The sequence below is a fragment of the Gekko japonicus genome, unplaced genomic scaffold (assembly GCF_001447785.1).
Source record: "Gekko japonicus isolate JY-2015 unplaced genomic scaffold, Gekko_japonicus_V1.1 scaffold36, whole genome shotgun sequence".
NCBI lineage: Eukaryota > Metazoa > Chordata > Lepidosauria > Squamata > Gekkonidae > Gekko > Gekko japonicus.
The window spans coordinates 707,762-729,563 of NW_015164182.1; the positions used below are offsets into that span (position 1 = coordinate 707,762).

The following is a 21,802-nucleotide window of genomic DNA, read 5'->3' on the forward strand; positions in this document are numbered from 1 at the left end:
CTTTCCATTGGTGGATCTGTAGGATCTAACCTGGGGTTCTGAAAAGTATGCAGACGGAGAGTGATTTCAGCAAAGCGTACTTTATTTAATCAGGAACAAGACAGATTTTGCCGGCTCGCAGGCCGGCTTATATTCCCCATGAAATTGCCACCCATAACACCCCCCGAGAGTTCCATAGGCTCTCGGCTGGGACCTAGCCCCCAGATTGGTGCAGGCTAGGATCCGCATAGTCTATTGTCTCTAAGAGCGAACCTCGATGTTTGTGATTGACCGCGTGGAGCCCTAGCCGGCCACGTGGTCTGACTGGATATATTACACCCCTCCCCCCCTGGTCTGCAATCTACCCACAGACAAAATCTTTCAGATGGCCTGGTAACTTCCTGGTGCAGGTAGAGCGGCGAACTGCGGGAATTGCTGCTGGCTCCCTCACCGCCGTCCCCGGGGGCGAGTCCATGGGGGGTGGCGCTGGGGAGTCTTGTGTCGGCGTTTCCTGTGTCGCTGGGAGAGGGCCCTCGTGTGCAATCAGGGGGAGAAACCTGTGATCTGCGGCGGGTGGTTGTGGAAGGGCTGAGGCATCTGTGGCGTCCGCGAGATCCAAGTCCTCGGGTTCTGGTGGTATCGTCCATCGCCGCAACTGGTCGATGTGCTGGTGTAGTATCTGCCCGTCTTTACATGATACCTCATACGATCTGGGACCTTTAACACGCACCACCCGAGCTGGAATCCAGGCTCGTAGTTTCTGGCGTACACAGGATCCTCCGGGAAGAATCCCCTGGGTGCCTCGTGGTCCTCCGTGGCTGGTGCCTCTGCCGGGGCTTGATCGGGGTGCAGATGGTCAACCTGGGTCATCAGGCGGTGGTCAAGAAGTAGCTCAGCCAGACTGCGCCCCGTAGTGGTGTGGGGTGTAGTGCGCTGGCCGAACAGGAAAGCCGCCAGTTTGTAGTCCCAATCTGAGGAGTCCAGGCGGCGGAGAGCATCCTTCGTTGTGCGGACCATGCGTTCCGGCTGGCCATTGTTCATGGGATGAAACGGGGCCGACCGGACGTGGCGGATACCGTAATATCTCGTGAAGTCCTGGAACTCACTTGAGGTAAAAGCTGTTCCGTTGTCCGTGCCCAGCGTGTCGGGTATTCCCTGGGCGCTGAAGATCCGCCACATTGCCCGGATGGCTGCCTTCAATGACGTGGAGGTTACTGGGACTACCTCCAGCCACTTGCTGTAAGAGTCTACCAGTATAAAGAAAAGCTGCCCCTGGAAAGGTCCCGCAAAATCTAAGTGTAACTAGACCAGGGGTGGTGAGAGGAGTCCCAGGCCCTTTCTGGAGCTTGAGGGGGTTCTGGCCGAGAAGCCTGGCAGGGCTGGCACCTCTTTACTACGCCCTCAATGTCTTTGTCCAGACCCGGCCACCAGACATAACTCCGGGCCAAGGCTTTCATGCACACCACCCCTGGATGCGCCTCGTGCAGGGCTGTTAGAACCCGTTCCCGTAAGGGCTTAGGGATGACCACCCGGCTTCCCCACAGTACACAGCCTTTGTGGACAGACAGTTCGTCCTTCCGGGACACGAAGGGAGCCAGGTCTGGGTCTCCCTTGGCCTCGGGCCACCCCCTCACCACCCAGTCCAAAACCCGACAGAGAAGCTTGTCCTTTGAGGTGCTGTGAGCCACCTCCGAGACGTGGACCGGCTGCTCCGGGAGGGACTCCAGCAGCGCGACCTGGTGGGCAGGGGCTGGATCTGGGTTGCAGACTGGCAGTGGCAGGCGGCTCAGGGCGTCCGCGTGCCCCATTGCCTTCCCAGGGCGGTGCACGAGGGTGTAGGCGTACCCCGCCATGAAAATAAACCAGCGCAGCACTCGGGGGGAGCTCCTCTGAGGGGTTTGGCGGTCGGGGGCGAGGAGGCCCAACAGCGGCTTATGGTCCGTGAGGACCGTGAACAGGCGTCCATACAAATAGTGGTGAAATTTTTTCACCCCGCCACAATAGCCAAGGCCTCTTTATCAATTTGCGCATAGTTGTGCTCGGCCGCCGACAGAGTCCGTGAATAATAGGCAACCGGGATCTCGTGGCCATCCGGCAACCGATGTCCCAGAACCGCCCCAACCCCATAAGGTGAAGCGTCGCAAGCCAGCACCACGGGGAGGGCCTTGTTGAAATGCGCCAGGACCGAATTTGACACCAGCAGGTCCTTAACCACTTGGAACGCCATGGCTTGCTGCGGCCCCCAGACCCAAGATGCCGATTTGTCCAGGAGGCGGTGGAGCGGCTCCGCAACTGCAGCTTTGAGGGGCAAGAAGGAATGATAAAAGTTCAATAGCCCTAGAAAAGCCTGCAGCTCCGCTTTGGATTTTGGGGGCGGTGCGTGGGTGATGGCCTTCACCTTGTCCGCGATGGGGTGGATGCCAGAGGCGTTGACCGTGAACCTAAGAAACTCCATGCGAGGGACCCCCAGCAGACACTTCTCTCGCTTGACCTTGAGGCCCGCTGTGTCGAAGCGATGTAACACAGCCCGCAGCTGGTCGGCGAAAGATGAGTGGTCCGGGGCTGCGATCAGCATGTCATCTAAAAATGGCTGAACTCTGGGGATACCTTTTAGGAGTGAATCCATAAAAGATTGAAAAATACCCGGTGTGACCGAGACTCCGAACTGGAGGCAGTGCACCTTGAAAGCCCCCCTGTGCATCGTGATAGTCTGAGCCTCGGCCGTGGCGGCATCAACCGGCAATTGTTGATATGCCTGGGCCAAGTCCAATTTGCCTAACACCCAGGCCCCCACTAAAGCAGCCAACACATGGCTCACCACTGGCACCGGATATGCGTGAGCCTGCAGGGCTTTGTTAAGCGTGCATTTGTAATCCGCACAAATGCGTACTTCACCGTTCAGCTTAACCGGGGTTTCCCGTCGGGCTGACGCGACCGGTTCCAGGACCCCTTGTTCCACCAGGCGATCTAGCTCAGCCTCAATCTTAGGCTTCATTGCAATCGGCGGTAGCCTGGCCTTAATGCGGATAGGGCGGACAGCCTGGTCCAGGTCCAAGGAAATGGGGGGTCCCGAAAACCGCCCCAGGGTGCCATCAAATACTCGGGGAAATTCTGCGCACACGGCGCCAAAGTCCTGGGACCGGAGTTGGTTGATCCCATGCAACGACAGTCCCAGAGGGCCGAACCATGCGAGTCCCAGCAAGCTTGAGCGTGGTTTCTCCACCACCAGCAGTTCTAAGGGGCCGTGAAAGTCCTAGAACTGCACCCGCAACTTGCCCCAGCCCAGGATCTCCACAGTGTTCTTATTAAAGTCCCGTAAAGCGAACCCCTGTGGTTTCCGTGGGGGGGGGGCCTGTGGACACAATTTGTGGAGCGTATCCGCAGAGATAAGGGAGTATGAAGACCCCGTGTCTACCTCCATACTGCAGGGGAACCCCTCTATCCTGATGGTGACATGCACTTTGTGGGGGCTATTGGGGGGCAAGTTACATACCAGGTGTTGCTGGTGATGGGCCGATATGCTGTGGAGGTCCATGTGCTGCTCCGGCGTGACCTGGTGAGCTGACGACTTCTGGCATTGGCCTCTGGAGCAGCAAACCCTGGCGATGTGCCCTGATTTGTTGCGGCAGACCGCGTTTCAGAAACGGCACGACCTGCGCTCATGGTCTTCCCCACAGCTGGTGCACACAGCCGAAGTGGTAGAAGCCTTGCTTATTTTGTAGGACGATTGATGTGGGCGCTGGAATGCCCGATGGCGGACCTGTAGTACCTCCTCCTCGTCCGAGGCATCAGAGCCGACAGTCGCTTGGGTGCGGTGGACCGCCTTGGCGTGGCGGTCTTGATGGGCCTTCTCGTAAGCAGTGGCCTCCTGGATCGCTTTATCCAGGTCCAGGTCATCCTGGCTGACCAGCCTCCTGCGGAGCTTGCGCTCCCTTAGCCCCACAAGGAACTGAGTCAGCAAGGTGTCCGCTAGGTGGGGAAAGGAACAATTGGTGGCCGCTCGCCTGAGCCCGGCCAAGAACTCGGAGGCCGTCTCGTCTGGCCCTTGGACCCACGCACAAAAGTCCATGAACTCGGCAAACTGTGTGGGCTTCGGCGAAAGATGGTTGGTCAACGCCTTCACCAGCACGGGGTAGGGCTCATCCTTGGTCTGCTTTGGTGCTATGAGGTCCTTGAGTAGCGAGACGGTGTCCATACCGCACGACTGAATGAGATGGGCTTTTTTCTTCCCCAGGTCCACAGTGTCGTGGCAGTCGAAGTAGTTCTCCAGGATCTCGAGCCAGGTCTCCCATTGTGTGGGGCGGGAGATATTGAAGGCAGCTATGCTTTTCTGGGTGGCTGCCATCTTACTGCTACACATGGAGCGATGGCGGGAACGGTGGGAATTAGCGAGCATAGGGAAGGAGTGGCACGGTGCTGCTTCATAGTCAGCGATGCGGTGCTCGGAGTTGGAGAGCGATGAAAAGCCCGATGCCGGTGGCGAGGCGATTTCGGCGAGGTGACTCCAGCGATGTCCCGGAATCCCATCCTCGTCGCCAGTGAAAAGTATGCAGACGGAGAGTGATTTCAGCAAAACGTACTTTATTTAATCAGGAACAAGACAGCTTTTGCCGGCTCACAGGCCGGCTTATATTCCCCGTGAAACCGCCACCCATAACACACACACCCCACTTCCCAATAGGTTATTTACAGGGGCCGAGAGTTCCATAGGCTCTCGGCTGGGACCTAGCCCCATGATTGGTGCGGGCTAGGATCCGCATAGTCTATTGTCTCTAAGAGCGAAGCTCGACGTTTGTGCTTGACCACGTGGAGCCCTAGCCAGCCACTCAGTCTGACTGGATATATTACAGGTTCTCAACAGAGACCAGCCAGGTTCCTCTGGGATGCCTGTAAGTAGGACATGAAAGCCTCAAGGTATCAGCCCACCCTGTCAGTCTGTACTCTACCTCGGGTAGGGTGCCTCAGAACAAAGTGGTCCTGTTGAGCACGTGTCATGTGTGCTCCTCATGCCCTTGAAGTTCTTCCTGATCAGTATCCATATTGGGGATGAGTGATCTTTGGAGAAAAAGGCTTTGGAGGACAGAACACAGCCAGGTAAGGTGGGAAGAGGGCAAGGGTGAGATGTACTTGTCACCTCTGATGGAGTAGCGGAGGATGTGGTCTAATATGCAAATCCCCTAATTAATATTCAAGGTGTACCCCTCTGATTGCCCACAGGCACCTCTGCTTTACATTTGAATGGGGGAACATACAAATCCATATATTTAGATGTCCTTGTCACATATAGCTTGGCACAAGGGAAAGTATGACTGTTTGCCAGAAAGCACTGCTGGGTGTAGGACCAGCCCAAGACGTTTGGGTGCCTGAGGCAGAGAATATGAGCAGCACTCGCCCACCTACACATTCAAGTCATAACCCTAATTAATATGCATGCCAGACATTTTCTGTCTGTCTGTCAGAGTAACTTTCACTCTTTTGGGAGTGGTATGGATCACTGGAAGCAGGTGAGTGGTGCATGCAAACACCTAACTCACTTGACATCATTTGCAGTGTGCTGGGGACACCCATTCCTGAAATTATTTCACTATTACTCAATAGCAACCACTGATTTTTATAAAAAAATCTGAAAATAGCCTTCTGGGGCCATGGAAGGGGAAATGGTGGCTCTGAGCAGCTGAGGGAAGGGAAAATGGATCTGATGTGGGTGAACCCACTTCCCATCCAGACTGCCTGATAATGTGCTTGGATGATGCTCTTCCCAAAAAGATTGGAGAAAAGAAAAGCATGAAACAGCACACTGAATGGGGAAAGGACACATAAGAACACATGAAGCTGCTGGATACTGAATCTGACCATTGTTCCATCAAGGTCTGTATTGTCTACTTGGACTGGCAGTGGCATCACTTACTGCCTGCTCATTTTAACTAGAAAGGGTGGGGATTGAATCTGAAACCTTCTGCATGCCGAGCAGATGCTCTGCCACTGGGCCACAGCCCAGCCTAGTGGATTCTCAAAAAAATTAAAACTGCCTTCATGTCCAAGCCCTGGTAGAAACAAAGGCAGGCCCAGCTTCAGGGACCTGCAAAGGGGCCTTGTTTTGTGTGTGTGCGCGCGCGCGCGCGCGCGTGTGTGTGTGTGGTGTGCTCTGGCCTGGCTAGCTCCTGTGTGCCCGTGGTGCCAGACGGTGTCATTGTCATGTTGCCTCTGTGGGTGATGCTAGCTCCCCTCATTCCTCCATTGGTCCATCCCTACATACGTTTTGCTCCCTCGCCCACTGGTGGTGAAGGAGCTGTCAGGCCCAGCGGCTTTGGCAGCAAAGCATCTCAGCTGGAAAAAAGCCTCCGGCGCTCGAGTGACCTACTAACCTTGTTCTCTTGAAAAATGCATGAAATGCAGGACTCCCTCTTCAGAGGGCTCATGGCGCACTGGGGCGGGGGGGGGGGAACATTCCCTCTTACCCTTGCCTTGGCTTACACAGAGCCACTCGCTCACGTCCACTCGCAAAGTCCCTTCCGTGCACAAAAGATGCATGAACATGGGCACATGCATGCTGACACATAAACTGTCTTCTATTGCGCACAATCTCTGGGGTGGAGTGCAGTGCCTCCATTGCCAGCACCCGGGTATGTGCCTAAACAGTCAGACTCTCTTGCACACACACACACACACACGTTTCATAGAGTGCAACCAAACACACACACACACACACACACAGATTTACAGTCTTACCCCTCCCCCTCCATTGGCAGGCAACAGGACACGCTGGATAGATTGATGGAGCTGGCCTGGGGAAATCTGTGTTCCACACAGCCATGAAATGCAGGGCAGCACTGAACAAGACATGGGAAATATGGGCTCTGTTCTCCTAGAGTCTTTACTTTAACAGCAAATTCTTGAGCGGAAGGGGTGGGGGTGTTGGATCAGGGCAGCCCTGTGTTTTAACCATTTCCCCCCCACTACATCCTCCATGGGAAAATCAGCCCTTCTCCTGCCCCCCATCTCCAGTGGCTAGTAGGGAAAATAAAGAGGGGGGTTTCAGTCTGGGAATAGGTGTCAGGGGAGCTGTGCCCCCCATAAAATTATAGTTATGGGTTCACCAGGTCACACATCTACTGTGTCTCACGCAACCGTGATCAGGCAAGGCCCTGTTTCTTGCAGGGCAAAATCAGATGTGCATTGAGAGTTCCAGGGGTTTGGAGTTCCCTGTGTTAGTCAGAATCTAATTTTCAGATGGGCAGGGGCTGAATTTGGATCAGGACTGTGGGAAGGGGGGGGTCAAAGCCTCTCCCCCCACTGTTTCTCATGGGGAGGTCAACCCTCCCTGCCTGCCATCCCAATCCAAATGGTGAGGGGTCATGCCCAGTGTTTCCTCTAAGCTGTGGAGTCTTGTGAGCAAAAATTCTACTTTGTGAGCTACTGGCATTGAAGTTGTGAGCGAGCGATTTGGCTACTGCATGAATTAGTTTGCTCTGGAGCCATCCTTCCTGAGCGAAGACAAAAATGTGTGAGCCGGAGGCTAAAGAACTGTGAGATAGCTCACACTAACTCAGCTTAGAGGGAACACTGGTCATGCCCCAAAATCAGCTTTACAAAATTGCTGGGAACTCTGAACTCCCTACATGCCGTGTCTGCCTCCCCTACCCAGCAATGCTAATGAGTAAGCTGTGGGATGAGCTTGCATCTGCAATCCTTAGCTCTCTTAAGGAAAAATGTGATCCAGGACCACCGTCTGGAGTCTTCCTTTACACACATACACACGCACGCACATATATACACTGACAGGTAGATGCAAACCTACATTTGCAGCCTCTTTCAGACAAAGCAGTGCCCCCATTCTGTCACATATGCACATTCCAGCGTGCGCAAACAAGGTGCTTCTGACGTGCATGCCGGCTCCCTCTCAGCTCAAATGGCACCCAGAGATCAGTGGAACCCCTCCCTCTCACACTATCCAGAGGCAGGTGTGTGAAAGCTCCTGACCCCTCCTGGCTGTTGGGCATTTGGCAGAGAGCATCTGCATCCTCCCACCCCCTCTCCTGTTGAAGGCACAAGTAATCCACTGGCCTAGGGGTGCATCTGTGTGCTAGCAGTGAGACCGGGCGGTGTGCTTCTGCTGCTGCCACGGCCTCATCCCTGATAGTTCTGCTCCAGCTGAAGTGGCAGAGTGTAGCATGCCACGACAGCCCTTGCAGATGGCAAACTGCTCTTGCCAAGCATGCCAGATACACTCATTTCTCACCAGTGGCTTGGTGGTTTTTTTTTAATACACTGGATAATCCATCATTCATTCACAATCACTTGTTGTGGAGCACTGCCTCATAAAGCAGAAAAAGCACCTTGCTGGATGGACGAAAGGTCCAACTTGTCTGGCAAGGATGTGACAGTCACCCCCTTGTGTGTGTGAGCATCTGGTACTGGGGGGGGGCGCACGCGCTGCCTTTTAACATCAGGGTTCTATTTCATTTCTAATAGCTGTCTAACTACATGCTATGCTTTCACCCGGTATGTCCCCAGCTCTGGGGTCAACAATCTGGGAGTGCCATGCGCAGAACTTTAATTCTCAGGCTTGATTTAAATCACATCATAGCGCATGAGGAGAGGGGGCTTAAATCTGTGCGCTTGGACTCTGTGCCATTTTCATGACCCGAAACAACCCCAGGGAACCGCTGGTTGCCTTGTAGGGGAAACGGAAGTGTATCTGATTGGCAAGATGTGTATCTGTGGGCTACATGTAAGTTTCCATGGTGGGGCAAATAGCAGCTTCTCAGGACATTTCCCCAGTTAGAAAAACAGGAGTTGGGGAGGTTTAAGCACCCATCCACACATGCCATAGTCTTAATCTGAATCAGGCCTGAGAATCAGAAACTCCCAGTGCACATCTGGTCCACAGGATGGGGTGGGGAGCATGTGGTGGAGCAAACAAGGATTTATAACATGTGAATTGTCCCTGTCCATAAGGAATTCAAGATGTCTCAGTAAGTTGGACGAAAGGTCCAACTTTACCTGAGTAAAAATCTGAACACGGTTGATGCTCAGAGTACTGGAAGATACCTCAAAGGTCATGTCACCAAATTTGGAAGAAGATTGCTTTTCCCAGCATGGTGTGATGGCTAAGAGCAGGGAACTCTAATCTGGAGAATCGGGTTTGATTCCCTGCTCCTCCCCATGAAGCCTCCTGGGTGACCTTGGGCCAGTCACATTTCTCTCAGAACTCTCTCAGCCCCACCTACCTCACAAGGTGCCTGTTGTGGGGAGAGGAAGAGAAGGTGATTGTAAGCCACTTTGAGACTCCTTAGGGTAGAGAAAAGCAGGGTAGAAAACCCTTTTCTTCTTCATCATCATCACCCCCTCCCAAGCCGACTGTACAATGGTTAAATTCATAAAATCTAGGGCTGCTCAGCATACAACTCACAGGGTCATTTTGCTGTTGTTCCTTTTGATGTAACAATGTTATCTTGATGCTTTCTTGAGCTAGCGCATTGTTTTGCTGGTTAAATATTACAACTGATATAGGGAGAAGAACATATTGCCCCCCTCAAGAAAATGAAGCCTTTTGTTACAGTGTTGACAAAAGAAACTACTTCCTCACCTCAATTTATGGAATTCACTGTGGTGACAGCCTGTAGATTAGATGGCCTTTTAAAAGGATTAGAAAAATCACCCATGAGCTAGGAAAGCTAAATTGAGCCTCCATGACTGGTGGCAGTGTGCCCATGAGTACCAGATGCTGGAGAACTGCAGAGTCATGTCAATGGGAATGGGGGTGAGGGTGGGATGTTGCTGCCACAGCTCTGTCCCCCACTTATCTTTCTGGAGTCCCTTCCAAAACACAGCTGCATTCCTCCATCGCAAAAGATGAAATACGTCCTTTATGTGTTGTTGACATGATGAAAAGATGCAATTTCCCCCCAGGGCCAAGCTTTTCATATGATTTTCATGAATGCAATGAATAGCCATCTCCAGCAGCACGTCATTTTATTCAAAAAAAACCCCATTCTTGATTTCGGTTTCATCTCAGCACTCGCCCTCTCCAGCAAAGAAGGATCAGGGACACACTGGCTTGCATTTTTCTCCTTTTCCTTTCCTCTCTCTAGTTATTTGTCCACCCTTTCTCTCCTTTCTTTTCCTGTCACACACACACACACACACACCCAAAAGAAGAAAGTTCGTAAGCTTCCTGGGACAGGAACTCATCCATCTGTGCTCAGATTGCTCTGGAGAGGGCAGGTACACGGGTAGTGTCATCGTAAATGGGGCCTAGAATAACTTTCAGTTCTAAATAGCCCCGTCTCTCTTGGGAGACTCTATGCAGAAGGCAGGAGATACCAAACAGGCCACTTTCTTCCCAGTACTCTGTAGCAGCCCAGCCAGCTGACTTTCACCCTTCATCATAACAACAACAACACATTCCCTGCTGTTCTCTAATTGCTAACCCCAAACATGTAATTGCTTAAAGCTGGCCTCTCCAGAGCTCTTGAGAAAGGCTTAACAAACAGATCTGTTAGCATAACCAGTTTGGGCTTTCTTCCAGAAAAAATGGCTGCTCCTCCTCTCTGTGCAGCTGATGGGCCAGATCCACTCTTGCCATCACCCTGTTTAAATGACCGGACTTGCACAAAAGCAGAACTGTGCCTTTGTGCCCACCCTGTTGCTATCCACAGGTGTTTGCAAAGGTGATGTTTCCATTGGATCTTGCCCGCTGCTATTGTTTTGTGTGGTTGTGATTTTCCCAAAGCCTCCCTTGTGAATGTAAAGCCAGTGCAAAGCTGTTCTTGTTCAGGCTTCAGCTGGTGTTGAATGATGCCATCTTTGCTCTCTCTTTCTCTTTCCTTCTACCAGGATCACGTGCAGTTTTTCTGCCTCCCTTTTTAGTCTCACGTCCAGGGTCACAGCACAGCCATATTTATAGCAATGGCCCTCCCCAACAGAATAGAAGACAGCAGATGGGGCAGCCCTTGGCACATCTTCTGCAAGATGCCATGGGAGCAGTGACCCCTCTGGTGCATTAGTGGAGACTTTCTGTCCACTGGCTTTATCTCAGTCTTTCCATCACTTCTCAACACAAAGGCAAAGATCCTGACTCAGCATGAAACATACCGTTTGTTTTCCCACTGCGAAGAGTCTCCATTGGGCATACATTGTCACTACAAATACAAAGACATTGCAAGAGAGCAAGTTCCCTTTGTCAGATATGCTCCCTTTGTCAGATCCCTTCATATCTGATGAAAGGCGCTTTGACTCTTAAAAGCTGGAAATCTTGCTGGTCTTTCAGGTGCTACTGGACTTGAATATTGCTCTTCCTCTGCAGACCAACAGGCTCCCTACCTGAAACTATTGGCAATAAAGCTTCTGCACAGGAGTTTTTGGCACACTTTCCTCTACCAGCCACCATTTCCCCTGCATTTCTCTCTCTCACAAACACTGGAGGGTTGTTTTTTTTGAGTACTTAAAGAAATGGTAATTAGCATCATAGTGCTATAGCAATTACTGTTCTTTTTAAAGCCCTCCAAAAGCCTCCAATGTTCTGTTGGAGAAAATGTATTTACCTATTGATTAATTCCCTTCATTTATACTTCTCCTTTCTCCCCAATAGGAGCCCAAAACAGTTGACATTGTTCTCCTCTCCTTTGGTTTATCTACACAACTCTCTGCGGTAGGTTAGGCTGAAAGTATGTGAATGGTGCCAGTCACCCAGCAGGCTTCCGTGGCAGAGTGGGGATTCGAACCTCGCACCTATGTGGGGCTGACGAAAGGAAAATAATGCCAAAGTGGGCAGGACACAGATCGAAAGAGAACAATATTTATTGTGGACAGAGCTCTCAAAATATGAATTCATGCCCATTATGAAAGGCTGGCAACCATAGAGGCAGAAGAAGGCCATTCTCTTGCCCCCAGGGTTCAGCAGCAGTACCGCTTAGGGGAGGAGGAGGAGGAGGTCATTTGCCTCCCATGGCCTGGCTGTGCCCACAAGTCAAGACATCTCTCTGAGTCCAGGCCGGCATAGAAGTCTGAGCAGCTGATCACCACCCAGTTCTTCAGGGGCAAAAGTCCACCTGACAGAATTCACCCTCCTAACTGGCCTTAATTGGCATTCCTTTTTGTGACAGACTTGGCTTTGGGGAATGGACGCCTGAGGCCATACCACACAGGGACAGCTTCTATGTGCGAATGCAGACAGAATGCAAAACTGAACCAAGGGGTAATATTGCCGAGACTGAGCCTGCAGTGCTTAGAACCTCTGACAAAGACGAACACGCATCATCGCAGATGTTTATGAAAACAAGTATGATGGGAAGAAACTGTTGTGAATGTAGGGCTGCCAGCCTCCAAGTGCAGCCTGGAGATCTCCCAGATTTACTATTTGATCTCCAGACTACAGTTCCCCAGGAGGAAATGGCTGCTTTGGAGGGTGGACTCTATGGCATTATATCCTGCTGAGGTCCCTCCCCAAACCCTGCCCTCTCCAGGCTCCACCTAGAAATTCTCAGGAATTTCCCAATCTGGAGTTGGCAGCCCTAAGTGAAAATTCCATCTCTCAAACCAAACTCACGGTGGCTCAGTAAAAAATGGTAGCCTGCCTTGTTTAATGTAAGAGTTTTTTTATGATGCATTATTAACCTATAAAACCCGTTGCCACAAGATGCTATGAAGAACACAGCCATACACATCTTTAAAGGAATATATACAGCCACAGAGGCTACATCTGTTGGTTGCTATGAGCGTCCAACACACCACAGAAAGAGTGGGTGGATATAGGCTACTATTTTAATAGCTTGCATTTGTACCTGATATGAGGTTACGATTCTACACTGTGCTGTTTAGAATGCCTTCACATACAATAGTTACAACAACCCTGTAAAATGGCTTGATATTATAATCTCCACGTTGATATTGGGGCAGGGCAAACTGAGGGAACCCTAATCTGTCGAAGGCCGCCAGATAAATTCACATCTATGATGAGACTTGAACAAAGGGTTTCACACAGTCACTATGCTATATCATGCTCTATCTGTTCAAGGATTACCATTTGTCATCATGATGTAAGGTGGTCTTGGAGCTGCGGTGGCTCAAGTGGTTAAGACGCTGAACTGCAGGCTGTGGAAGGTCGGTAGTTCAGCAGTTCGAGACCCGGATGCCGCATGATGGAGTGAGCTCCCATCTCTAGTTCCAGCTCCTGCCAACCTAGCAGTTCGAAAGCAAGAAATTGCAAGTAGATAAATAGGTACCACTTCGGTGGGAAGGTAACAGTGTTCTGTGCACCTTGGTGTTTAGTCATGCCGGCCACATGACCATGGAAACGTCTTCGGACAGCGCTGGCTCTTCAGCTTTGAAACGGAGATGAGCACCGCAACCCTAGAGTCGGATTCGACTGGCTTTCGAGCAAGGGAACCTTTACCTTTACCGTAAGGTGGTCTTGGTGTCAGAGCCTTTGCTCTTTGTAACCAGCAGCTCTTCATAATGGCTGGGCCTGTCCTGCCACTAGCAAAGCTTTTCTTGTTGACAGAGGCACATCCTCCATTCTGCAAGGCTAAGAACGGAGGAGGCAGGGGACAACGAAGCAACAAGATTGCTTAATTTGCATTTCAGGAGATCTAGGCATTTGCATGGCTACTATAACAACCTACACCTAGACCAGGGGTGGCCAAACTTGCTTAACATAAGAGCCACATAGAATAAACGTCAGATGTTTGAGAGTCGTAAGCCATGAACAAATATTACACACACGTTTTTATTGAAAAATATGCAAATTTGCTTGTTATTAACACTGAGACTGCCAAAAATAAAAACAAAAGGGGTAAAAACAGATATTGATAATGATATTGATTTATCCAATTATATTTGTGGGCTTGGGGGGGGCGGGCTTTGAGAACGCACTTAAAGTTAAAGTTGCTTTCTTTCTCCGCTCCCGTCACCTCAAGTCTACCCAGGGAGGGGAACACTGGCTGGGGAAGGGGAAGGGGAGACCAATTGGGGCGGGATGCCTCCCCTTCGCTTCCCCAGCTGTCCTGCTGGGAGCCACACAATATGTCTGAAAGAGCTGGCATGTGGCTCCCGACCATAGTTCCCTCTAAGCTGAGTTAGTGTGAGCCAGCTCACAGATTTTTAGCCTCTGGCTCACACATTTCTGTCTTCGCTCAGGAAGGAGGGCTCCAAAGCAAACTGATTTATGCAGCAGCCAAATCGCTCGCTCACAACTTTAATGCCAGTAGCTCACAAAGTAGAATTTTTGCTCACAAGACTCCACAGCTTAGAGGGAACATTTTGGCCACCCCTGACCTAGACCGTAAGTCTAGAAACTTGATTCTTTAAAGAAATGAAGGCTGAGTCCTGACCACCACTCTTTGAAAGCTAATCCAGCTGAGAGCACGCTCAGATACCACAGGGCTAAGGTTGCCGTCCTCTAGGCGGTGTCTGGAGATCTCCCACTATTATAATTAATCTTCAGGCTTTGGAAGGCGGATTCTATAGCATTATGCCCAGGGGTCATTTCGTAGAAAAAGAGGTGCAGGAGCTCATTAGCATAACTCATTTGCATATGCCACACCCCCTGACATCACCGGAAGTGTGTCAGAAGGCAACACCCACCGCTCAGGCTCCACCCCCAAAATCTCCAGGGAATTCCCAACTCAGATTCAAACCTGGGTCTCCCAAATCCTTGTCTGGAACACTAACGACTACACAACACTTCATGGGGCAGCGGCTGTTGAGCAGTAGCAAGCAGCTGGGCCTGAATGAGTGATGCAAGTTGCATGGTGCCAAGTTGTCCAGTGGCTGCTGTCAGGCCTGACATGCTCTCTCCTCCTGCATTTTACTGACAAAAACAAATGCTTGTTTAATTGGTGAGGAGCATGCGTTCTATTGCACATTCACACACATTAAGACCAGACAAGGTACAATCCCAAACAGACACCACACCAGCAGCCATGTACACAACGCTGCCCATGTTTGCCATCTACCATAACCATAAAGACATTTATCCCCCCCCCTGGAGCCAGGCAACCCTACCCCCCCCCCCCATGGAGACACTGGGGTTATTGGGATTATTAAACATCCCCACCCCCCATGCGACACTTTATTGTATACTGGCTTGACTGCATGCAGGTGAGGGATTGGGCAGTGCGGTGCTGGCAGGATCCGAGATGCAGCTGCCCGAAGGTGCTGTTGGGCGCGCTGCTTCCTCGGCTGAAGAGTGCTGCAGGGAAGGCTGCGCCCGACTCATCCCCTTCGGCTGCAGAGTTTCTGCATGGAGCAAAGCAGGCGCATGCCCGTCTCCCCCCTCCCCCCCACGCATTGGGTGCACGCACAGCTTCTCTTTCTGCAACAATGCTACTTGAGCTGCTGACCTGTGTTGTTTCCCTCCCGGCATAGTGACTAGGCTGCTCCTGCTGAGCCACCTGCTCCCATCTCCTGGTGGTTGCGGCGCCCGCCTCCTCTGCCCTTGCCTGTCACCAGAGAGAACCCCAGCATCCGGGTGCTCGGCCGAACCCCCTCGCTGACCTTTTTTTGTTTTTCTTATTCTTTTTCCTTCCTCACACCAATTCAGCTTCGTCCCAGCCCGAGGCGAGCAGCGTTGGGTTTATGTCTGTATTGGACGAAAATGAGCTGTTGCGCATGGAGCAAAGCAGGGGTGGTGCTGCAATTCAAACCGCCTGCCGGTCCAATGGTGAGAGAGTGCTCCTGCCCCACTTCCCCGGATGCCCCGACCAAGCCTGGAGGCTTCTGCTTTACAGCAGCGTGGAGCTGAGGCCACCCCGCCACCTTCCCATGGCCAGGGCCGGCCCAAGGTGTTACTGAGCCCTAGGCGAGGCCAGCTTGTGGCGCTTGCACCCCCCCCAGGCGATGCCAACCTCCTGGTGGGGCCTGGAGGGGGAGAGGGGGGAGGGCGTCGCCATCACTCCTGCGGGCGAGCATCGAAGAGTTTTAAGAGCCCCCGTCTGTCCGAGAACATAGCTGTAAGCATAGCTTTATGATGAAGTGAATCAACAGTATATTGTCAATACGTCACCAAGAGAAATGAATTGTTGAAGGACAGTTTATGTACACCTCCTTGTTCAGAAGAAGATCATTGTCGAAATGGCACATCATTCCGGAGACCACCGTCTACTACATTCACTATTTATATTACTCAATTTCTGTTACTGTATATTATGATTTATGAATATATTATTAAGCGCTAAATTGTCACAGTTCTTTTCCGTTTTTCATTTGTCTCATCACTATGCCCATTCTTGTAACTATTAAACACTGGAACCTTACAGACACCTTTTAGGTAAACTACAATATTATGACTCACAAAGCTGCCTGACACTGAATCAGACTATCAGTCCATTAAGGTTAATATTGTCTCCTCTGACTGGCAATCGCTCTCCAGGTTCTCAGTTGGAGGTCTTTCCCATCGTCTACTACCTGACCCTTTTCATTGGAGATGTCAGGGATTGAACCTGGGATCTTCTGTGTTCTAAGCAGATGCCCCTTCCCTCGTGGGTAGAAAGATACATCCTGGGGAGGTGAGCAGGGAAAACAAATTGCTGGAAGGAACTCTTATAGCAATTCATAGCATTATTGAGACATGTGCCCCGCCTTGCCCTCCCCCACCCTGCATCAATGCTCCCTCTAAGCTGTGGAGTCTTGTGAGCAAAAAAATCTACTTTGTAAGCTACTGGCATTAAAGATGTGAGTGAGCAATTTAGCTACTGAATAAATTAGTTTGCTCTGGAGCCATCCTTCCTGAGCCACGACAAAAATGTGTGAGCCGGAGGCTAAAAAGTGTGAGCTAGCTCACACTAACTCAGCCTAGAGGGAACGCCGCCCAGCATACTGCCCGCACTGCTCACTTTTGCCCTAACTAGGCTTGGGATGCAAGGCCTGAGATGTGCAGAAGAGATGTCTCAGCACTAGTGCTAGGCACACTGTGTGTATTGCACCATGTGCTAATGCTCACACAATAGGAAAGTGTGAATGTAGCTTTCATAATTTGCCAGTTCAGTGGCCGTCACTCAGTCACTGTCTGGAATTGCTATCAGATCTGGCTACCTACCAAAAGCCAAAGAGCATTCTCTTTGAAGGGGTGGTCAGGAACTGGGGGCCAGAGATGGGGAAGGTCTGAGAATGCCAACATCTACAGCATCACAAGAGTCATTGTGAAAGGGAACTCGTTGGCTTGAAAGTACAAATTCCCCGGTCAGATACTTAAGAAGGGCTGTGTTGGCTCCTTAATGAGCAGAATGTCTTTTGCACATGCTCAGAGATCCTCTCACCTGCTTTATTGCATCATATTTCACTGGCCTGAGCCTTACACCTAGTCCAGAGGGATTTGTTACAAGATCCACAACCAGTCCACAGGCCAGTTTACACATGATGTGACTTGCCTCTTAGAGCTTATGTACACTTTCAGATATCAAGAGATCAACCGTCCAGCACATGCCTTGTCACATGAAAACTGTTTCTCCCTTCTCACACACCTCCAGTGTTTCCAAAGCTATTTTCAGTGAGACAAAATTTCACTTCCTGCGTGATGCACAGAAGTAAGTGACGTGCCTCCTTGGCTTGCCACAGAAAGCCGCAGATACAATCGCAGGCAGTTTGGTGGGAACTTTGGCCAGCAAGCTCTCAACAAGGGCAGGGGAGAAATAAGACCAGCCCTCTTGATCTGGACTGAGGGCATTTCTTGTCCACTGGAAGGCTGCTCTGGGCAGGGCAGGGCAGAATCCCACGGAAGACAGCTGTTACAGGTCCCAACTCATCCCACATAAGCCTTTAGTGCTTGCCAATTGAAAACAGATAACATTTATTTCCCCGTTAACTGACACCATGTGCACAAAATCACTCCTTTGTTCTCTGTACTAAATCATCTCAAAGGAGCTCCTACCTCCTGGGTATGTCCTCACAATCAGCAATGTTCAGCCTGCAAGTTAGCCCATAGAAGTCACTAGCTTACAAATAATCAGTTTTTCAGGCCCACCTAACATGGCGGCTAGAGAGACTATCTCTTTTGTACTTTATGAATGAGTCTTCCACTTGATTGATTTGAAGACCCCTTCTTGGTGGATCGAGCCCCTTGTTCATGGTCATAGGGCTGAATATTGCCAGGTGGACTTTCTACCCTGGATGCTGATATTTTTGCTAGTCTTTTAACAGCCCTGGTAGGTTGCAGCTGGCATCCCAGGGTGTCAGAAGCAGAAGCTTCCAAGGTGTCACCTGCTATACTCAAGGGTCTGGCCTCTGGGAGAGGGCAAATTCTGTCTTGGGACTAGTATTCCTTGTCGGTAGGGACTTCAGCCTACCAGTCTTCATCAGTTTGCACCTGTGGAGAGGGCTCCTGTCTCTTTAACAGAAGCTGAATGGGATGTTTCCCCCACCCCCTGATTGATTTACCTCCCTGCCCTGAAAAGCTTCAGCTACCCATATGAAGCCTCTCTTAAGGGAATGGGTCTGTTTGCCAATCCTACCTGTACAAACAAATGGATCTTGCCTTTCATGAGGTTCCAAGGCCATGCTCTCTAGCCTTACAGGCTTGCCCTCAGTTCCCCATCTCTAAGGAAAGGAGGAGAAAAGTAGCAAAACACGGGGGAAGTGCCAATCATTTTATTGGAGTGAGAAGTTGAGGCAGAACGGGCCACATCCCAGGGAAAAGATCCACACAGGAGAAATATCCTTCTTGACTGAACAGTCAGGTAAGCAGCAGCAGGGTATGCCAGATTCCATTGGGGCAGCTGAAAGAGCAAAACACGGAAGTCAGTCCCCATGGGGTCCATCTGCCTGACTTCATGTCTGTCCCCTGGAGCTTTCCCACAAGGGTTAATTGCCTCCTGGATCGATGCTGTTGGGAACCAGCACACACACACCCTCCCACAGGATCATGATACATTTGTGCACCTCCAGGGTTTTCTCCACCTTCTCTCAGATCTTTCCCAAACCTGCTTTGTTATGATGTCTGGGAAAGATCACAGCATAGGTGAGCTGGCTGCCTTGTGGATGGGAAAGTCCAGATCTTCCTTGTATGTCACCATGACAACTATTTTCCCCTTAGCAGTTCTGATGGTGGTCATTTTTCTCTCCTGCATGCAACTTGGATCACCATAGCAGAGACTGGGGCAGGGAAAATGTCAGGAAACCCACAATCCGGAAGCCCTGTTGCTCCCATGGTGCATCAGTGACTACACTGGAAGGGGGGGGGGAAATGTCCTGCCCCTTTAATAGAGGCTTAATGGGATATTATTTTCCAGGTGATGTGATTTAGCTCCATGTCCTGAAAAGCTTCAGCTGCTCATTTTCCTGTATTAAAGGGACAGACCATTTTTCTCCAGGCCTGTTGGTGACCCTAAGCCACAGCAACACTCTCCAGGGCTTCCCCAGGAATGTGTTGCCATGTGGGAAAGTACTTCTGTTTTGTTCAGCATCTTAAAAAAGCAAGGACAGTTTTGCAAATTGTGGTGTTGTTTTTTTTAGATTGTCAGGAGTTTTTTAGCTTGTTAGCACCTGAGCTTGCCACTTGTATTTTAATTCAAATATATTTAGGTAAAGGTAAAGGTTCCCTTGCTCGAAAGCCAGTCGAATCCGACTCTAGGGTTGCGGTGCTCATCTCCGTTTCAAAGCCGAAGAGCCAGCGCTGTCCAAAGACGTTTCCGTGGTCATGTGGCCGGCATGACTAAACACCAAGGCGCATGGAACGCTGTTACCTTCCCACCGAAGTGGTCCCTATTTATCTACTTGCAATTTCTTGCTTTCGAACTGCTAGGTTGGCAGGAGCTGGAACTAGAGACAGGAGCTCACCCTGTCTTGCGGCACCCGGGTCTTGAACCACTGAACTACTGACCTTCCACAGCCTGCAGTTCAGCGTCTTAACCACTTGAGCCACCGCAGCTCCTTCAAATATATTTAAAATGCATTAAAATTGTGTAATGAGAAATTTTACTTCGAGACTCTTTTGACACATTTTATCCAGGTCTCAATCTCAGTCTCTCTCTCTCTCTCTCTCTGTGTAGGTCCCATTTGATTCACAATGCTTACCCCTCCCTTCCAAAGTGCCCACCAAAATTGTCATTTCTGGGAGCCTGGGAGAACCTCCCTTTAAAGTGTGGGGTTGAGCAGAGACTGGTTGGTCCCTCCATGCTAAGCCCTTGATTTTAGCTGTACTGTGCTCTGTTAAATCCAGAATCCAGGCCAGGGACAGCCCCAAATGCGGAGACGGTTCCCCCAGGCAGAGGGAGCAGAACTATGACTGAAATGCCTCCGTGTCCCTTTAAGCCCCCATCCACTGTCTGGCAGGGATCAGATGAATGGGGGATTGAGAGAGGCTGCGGCGGCAGCAGCTGTTCGCCTTGGAATGGCCTGAGCCGTTTCCTTTGTGTTGTGGAAATGTGGCTGCACTGAGCCGAGCAGTAGGGGCCCAGTGAGGAGCACGGAGATTGCATGACCTTCTCTGTGGAGATGTGCATGCGTTGATGGTGCTCTGTGTGTACATGTCCAGGAGGGTTTTAGCATCTCTGTGGATGTCTAGAAACATGGATATTTGTGCTTATGTGAATGAATGGAAAAGCAGGGGTTGGAGGGGACAGAGGAGTATCTGTCTGCGTAAATGTTTGGGTCTGCAAGGAACATATGTATTTTGACAGGTTTGCAGGAGCAGGTGGCTGCACACAAATTTAAAAATGCATTTGCATGCTCTAGCATAGTGCCTTATTTCTGTTAAGAGAAGCCTGGGACTGAATCACTTGGGGAAGACAATAGAAAGCCCTGCTATTCCCTATGATGGACGGCTTGAGAGCCACAGGTTTGTGTATTGGACTAGGAAAAGGGAGAAGACTGTTCAGATCCCCCCCTTATGACCTGAACTGACTGGAGCAAGTCTCTCTCTCTCTCTCTCTCTCTCTCTCTCTCTCTCTCTCTCTCTGTTGTGTACTAGGCTCGACATCAACAAACCCAGCTTGGGTACACAGAACAATAGACTGTTACGATCCTGGGAGGAACCTATCGACCAGGAGTACCTCTGTAAATAAACTATCACAGGTAGTGGGTGTGTATGGGGTTGGTCACGCCCACCAGATCCTGCTCTTGGAGGACCTTCCTGACCGCCCTCTCCAGGTATTGGATGTGTCCTGCCACACTGCCAGGGACCGTGTCCTCTCCCACATTTTGCACTGGGTGGGGAAAGGATGGCCCGCCGGTCAGGTGGGCCCAGAATTCGCGGCATTCTCCTCCCACCAGGACGAACTATCTGCACACAAAGGTTGCCTGCTGTGGGGTAACCGGGTTGTGTGCCAACAAGTTTTAGCTGCGCTACATAAAACACATCTGGGTATCGTATGGATGAAGGCGTTGGCCTGCAGCTACGCCTGGTGGCCCAGCATGGACAGTGAAATTGAGGACTGTGTTGAGCACTGCCAGGCCTGCCAAGAATCCCACCCAGAACCTCTCTGGGTGCCAACATGACAGTGGGAGTCCACCTAACGACCGTGGTCCCGGTTACATATAGACTTTGCAGGCCCCTTCCAAGGGCAGATCTTCTTCATTCTGGTGGACTCCTACATCAAATGGCTAGAGGTGGTACCAGTCCTTTCCACCTCATCCCAAGCAGCCACCCGCACCCTCTGGAGGATCTTCTGCACCCATGGCATTCCCGACACCATGGTGTCGGACAACGGGATGGCCTCCACCTCGGGCAAGTTCCACAACTTCCCATGCCCTTCCACCCAGCCACCAACGGCAAGGCAGAATGGAGGTAGAGGACCACCAAGGACGCCCTGAAGCGGATCGTTCAGGGAGATTGGGACCACCGGCACACAGCCTTCCTTTTTGGCCAGCGGGTGACTCCAAGCACCTC

At 51.0% G+C, this 21,802-nt stretch overlaps 1 protein-coding gene across 1 annotated transcript in view; it reads right to left on the bottom strand.

Annotated features, from left to right (window-relative positions):
* Positions 1-522: 522 nt before the first annotated feature.
* Positions 523-21,802, bottom strand: part of LOC107107738 (uncharacterized protein K02A2.6-like) — an 83,338-nt gene continuing 62,058 nt past the window's right edge. The window contains 2 exon segments of the mRNA XM_015408056.1: positions 523-1,245; positions 1,374-1,387. Coding sequence (XP_015263542.1) covers positions 523-1,245; positions 1,374-1,387 — 737 coding nt within the window.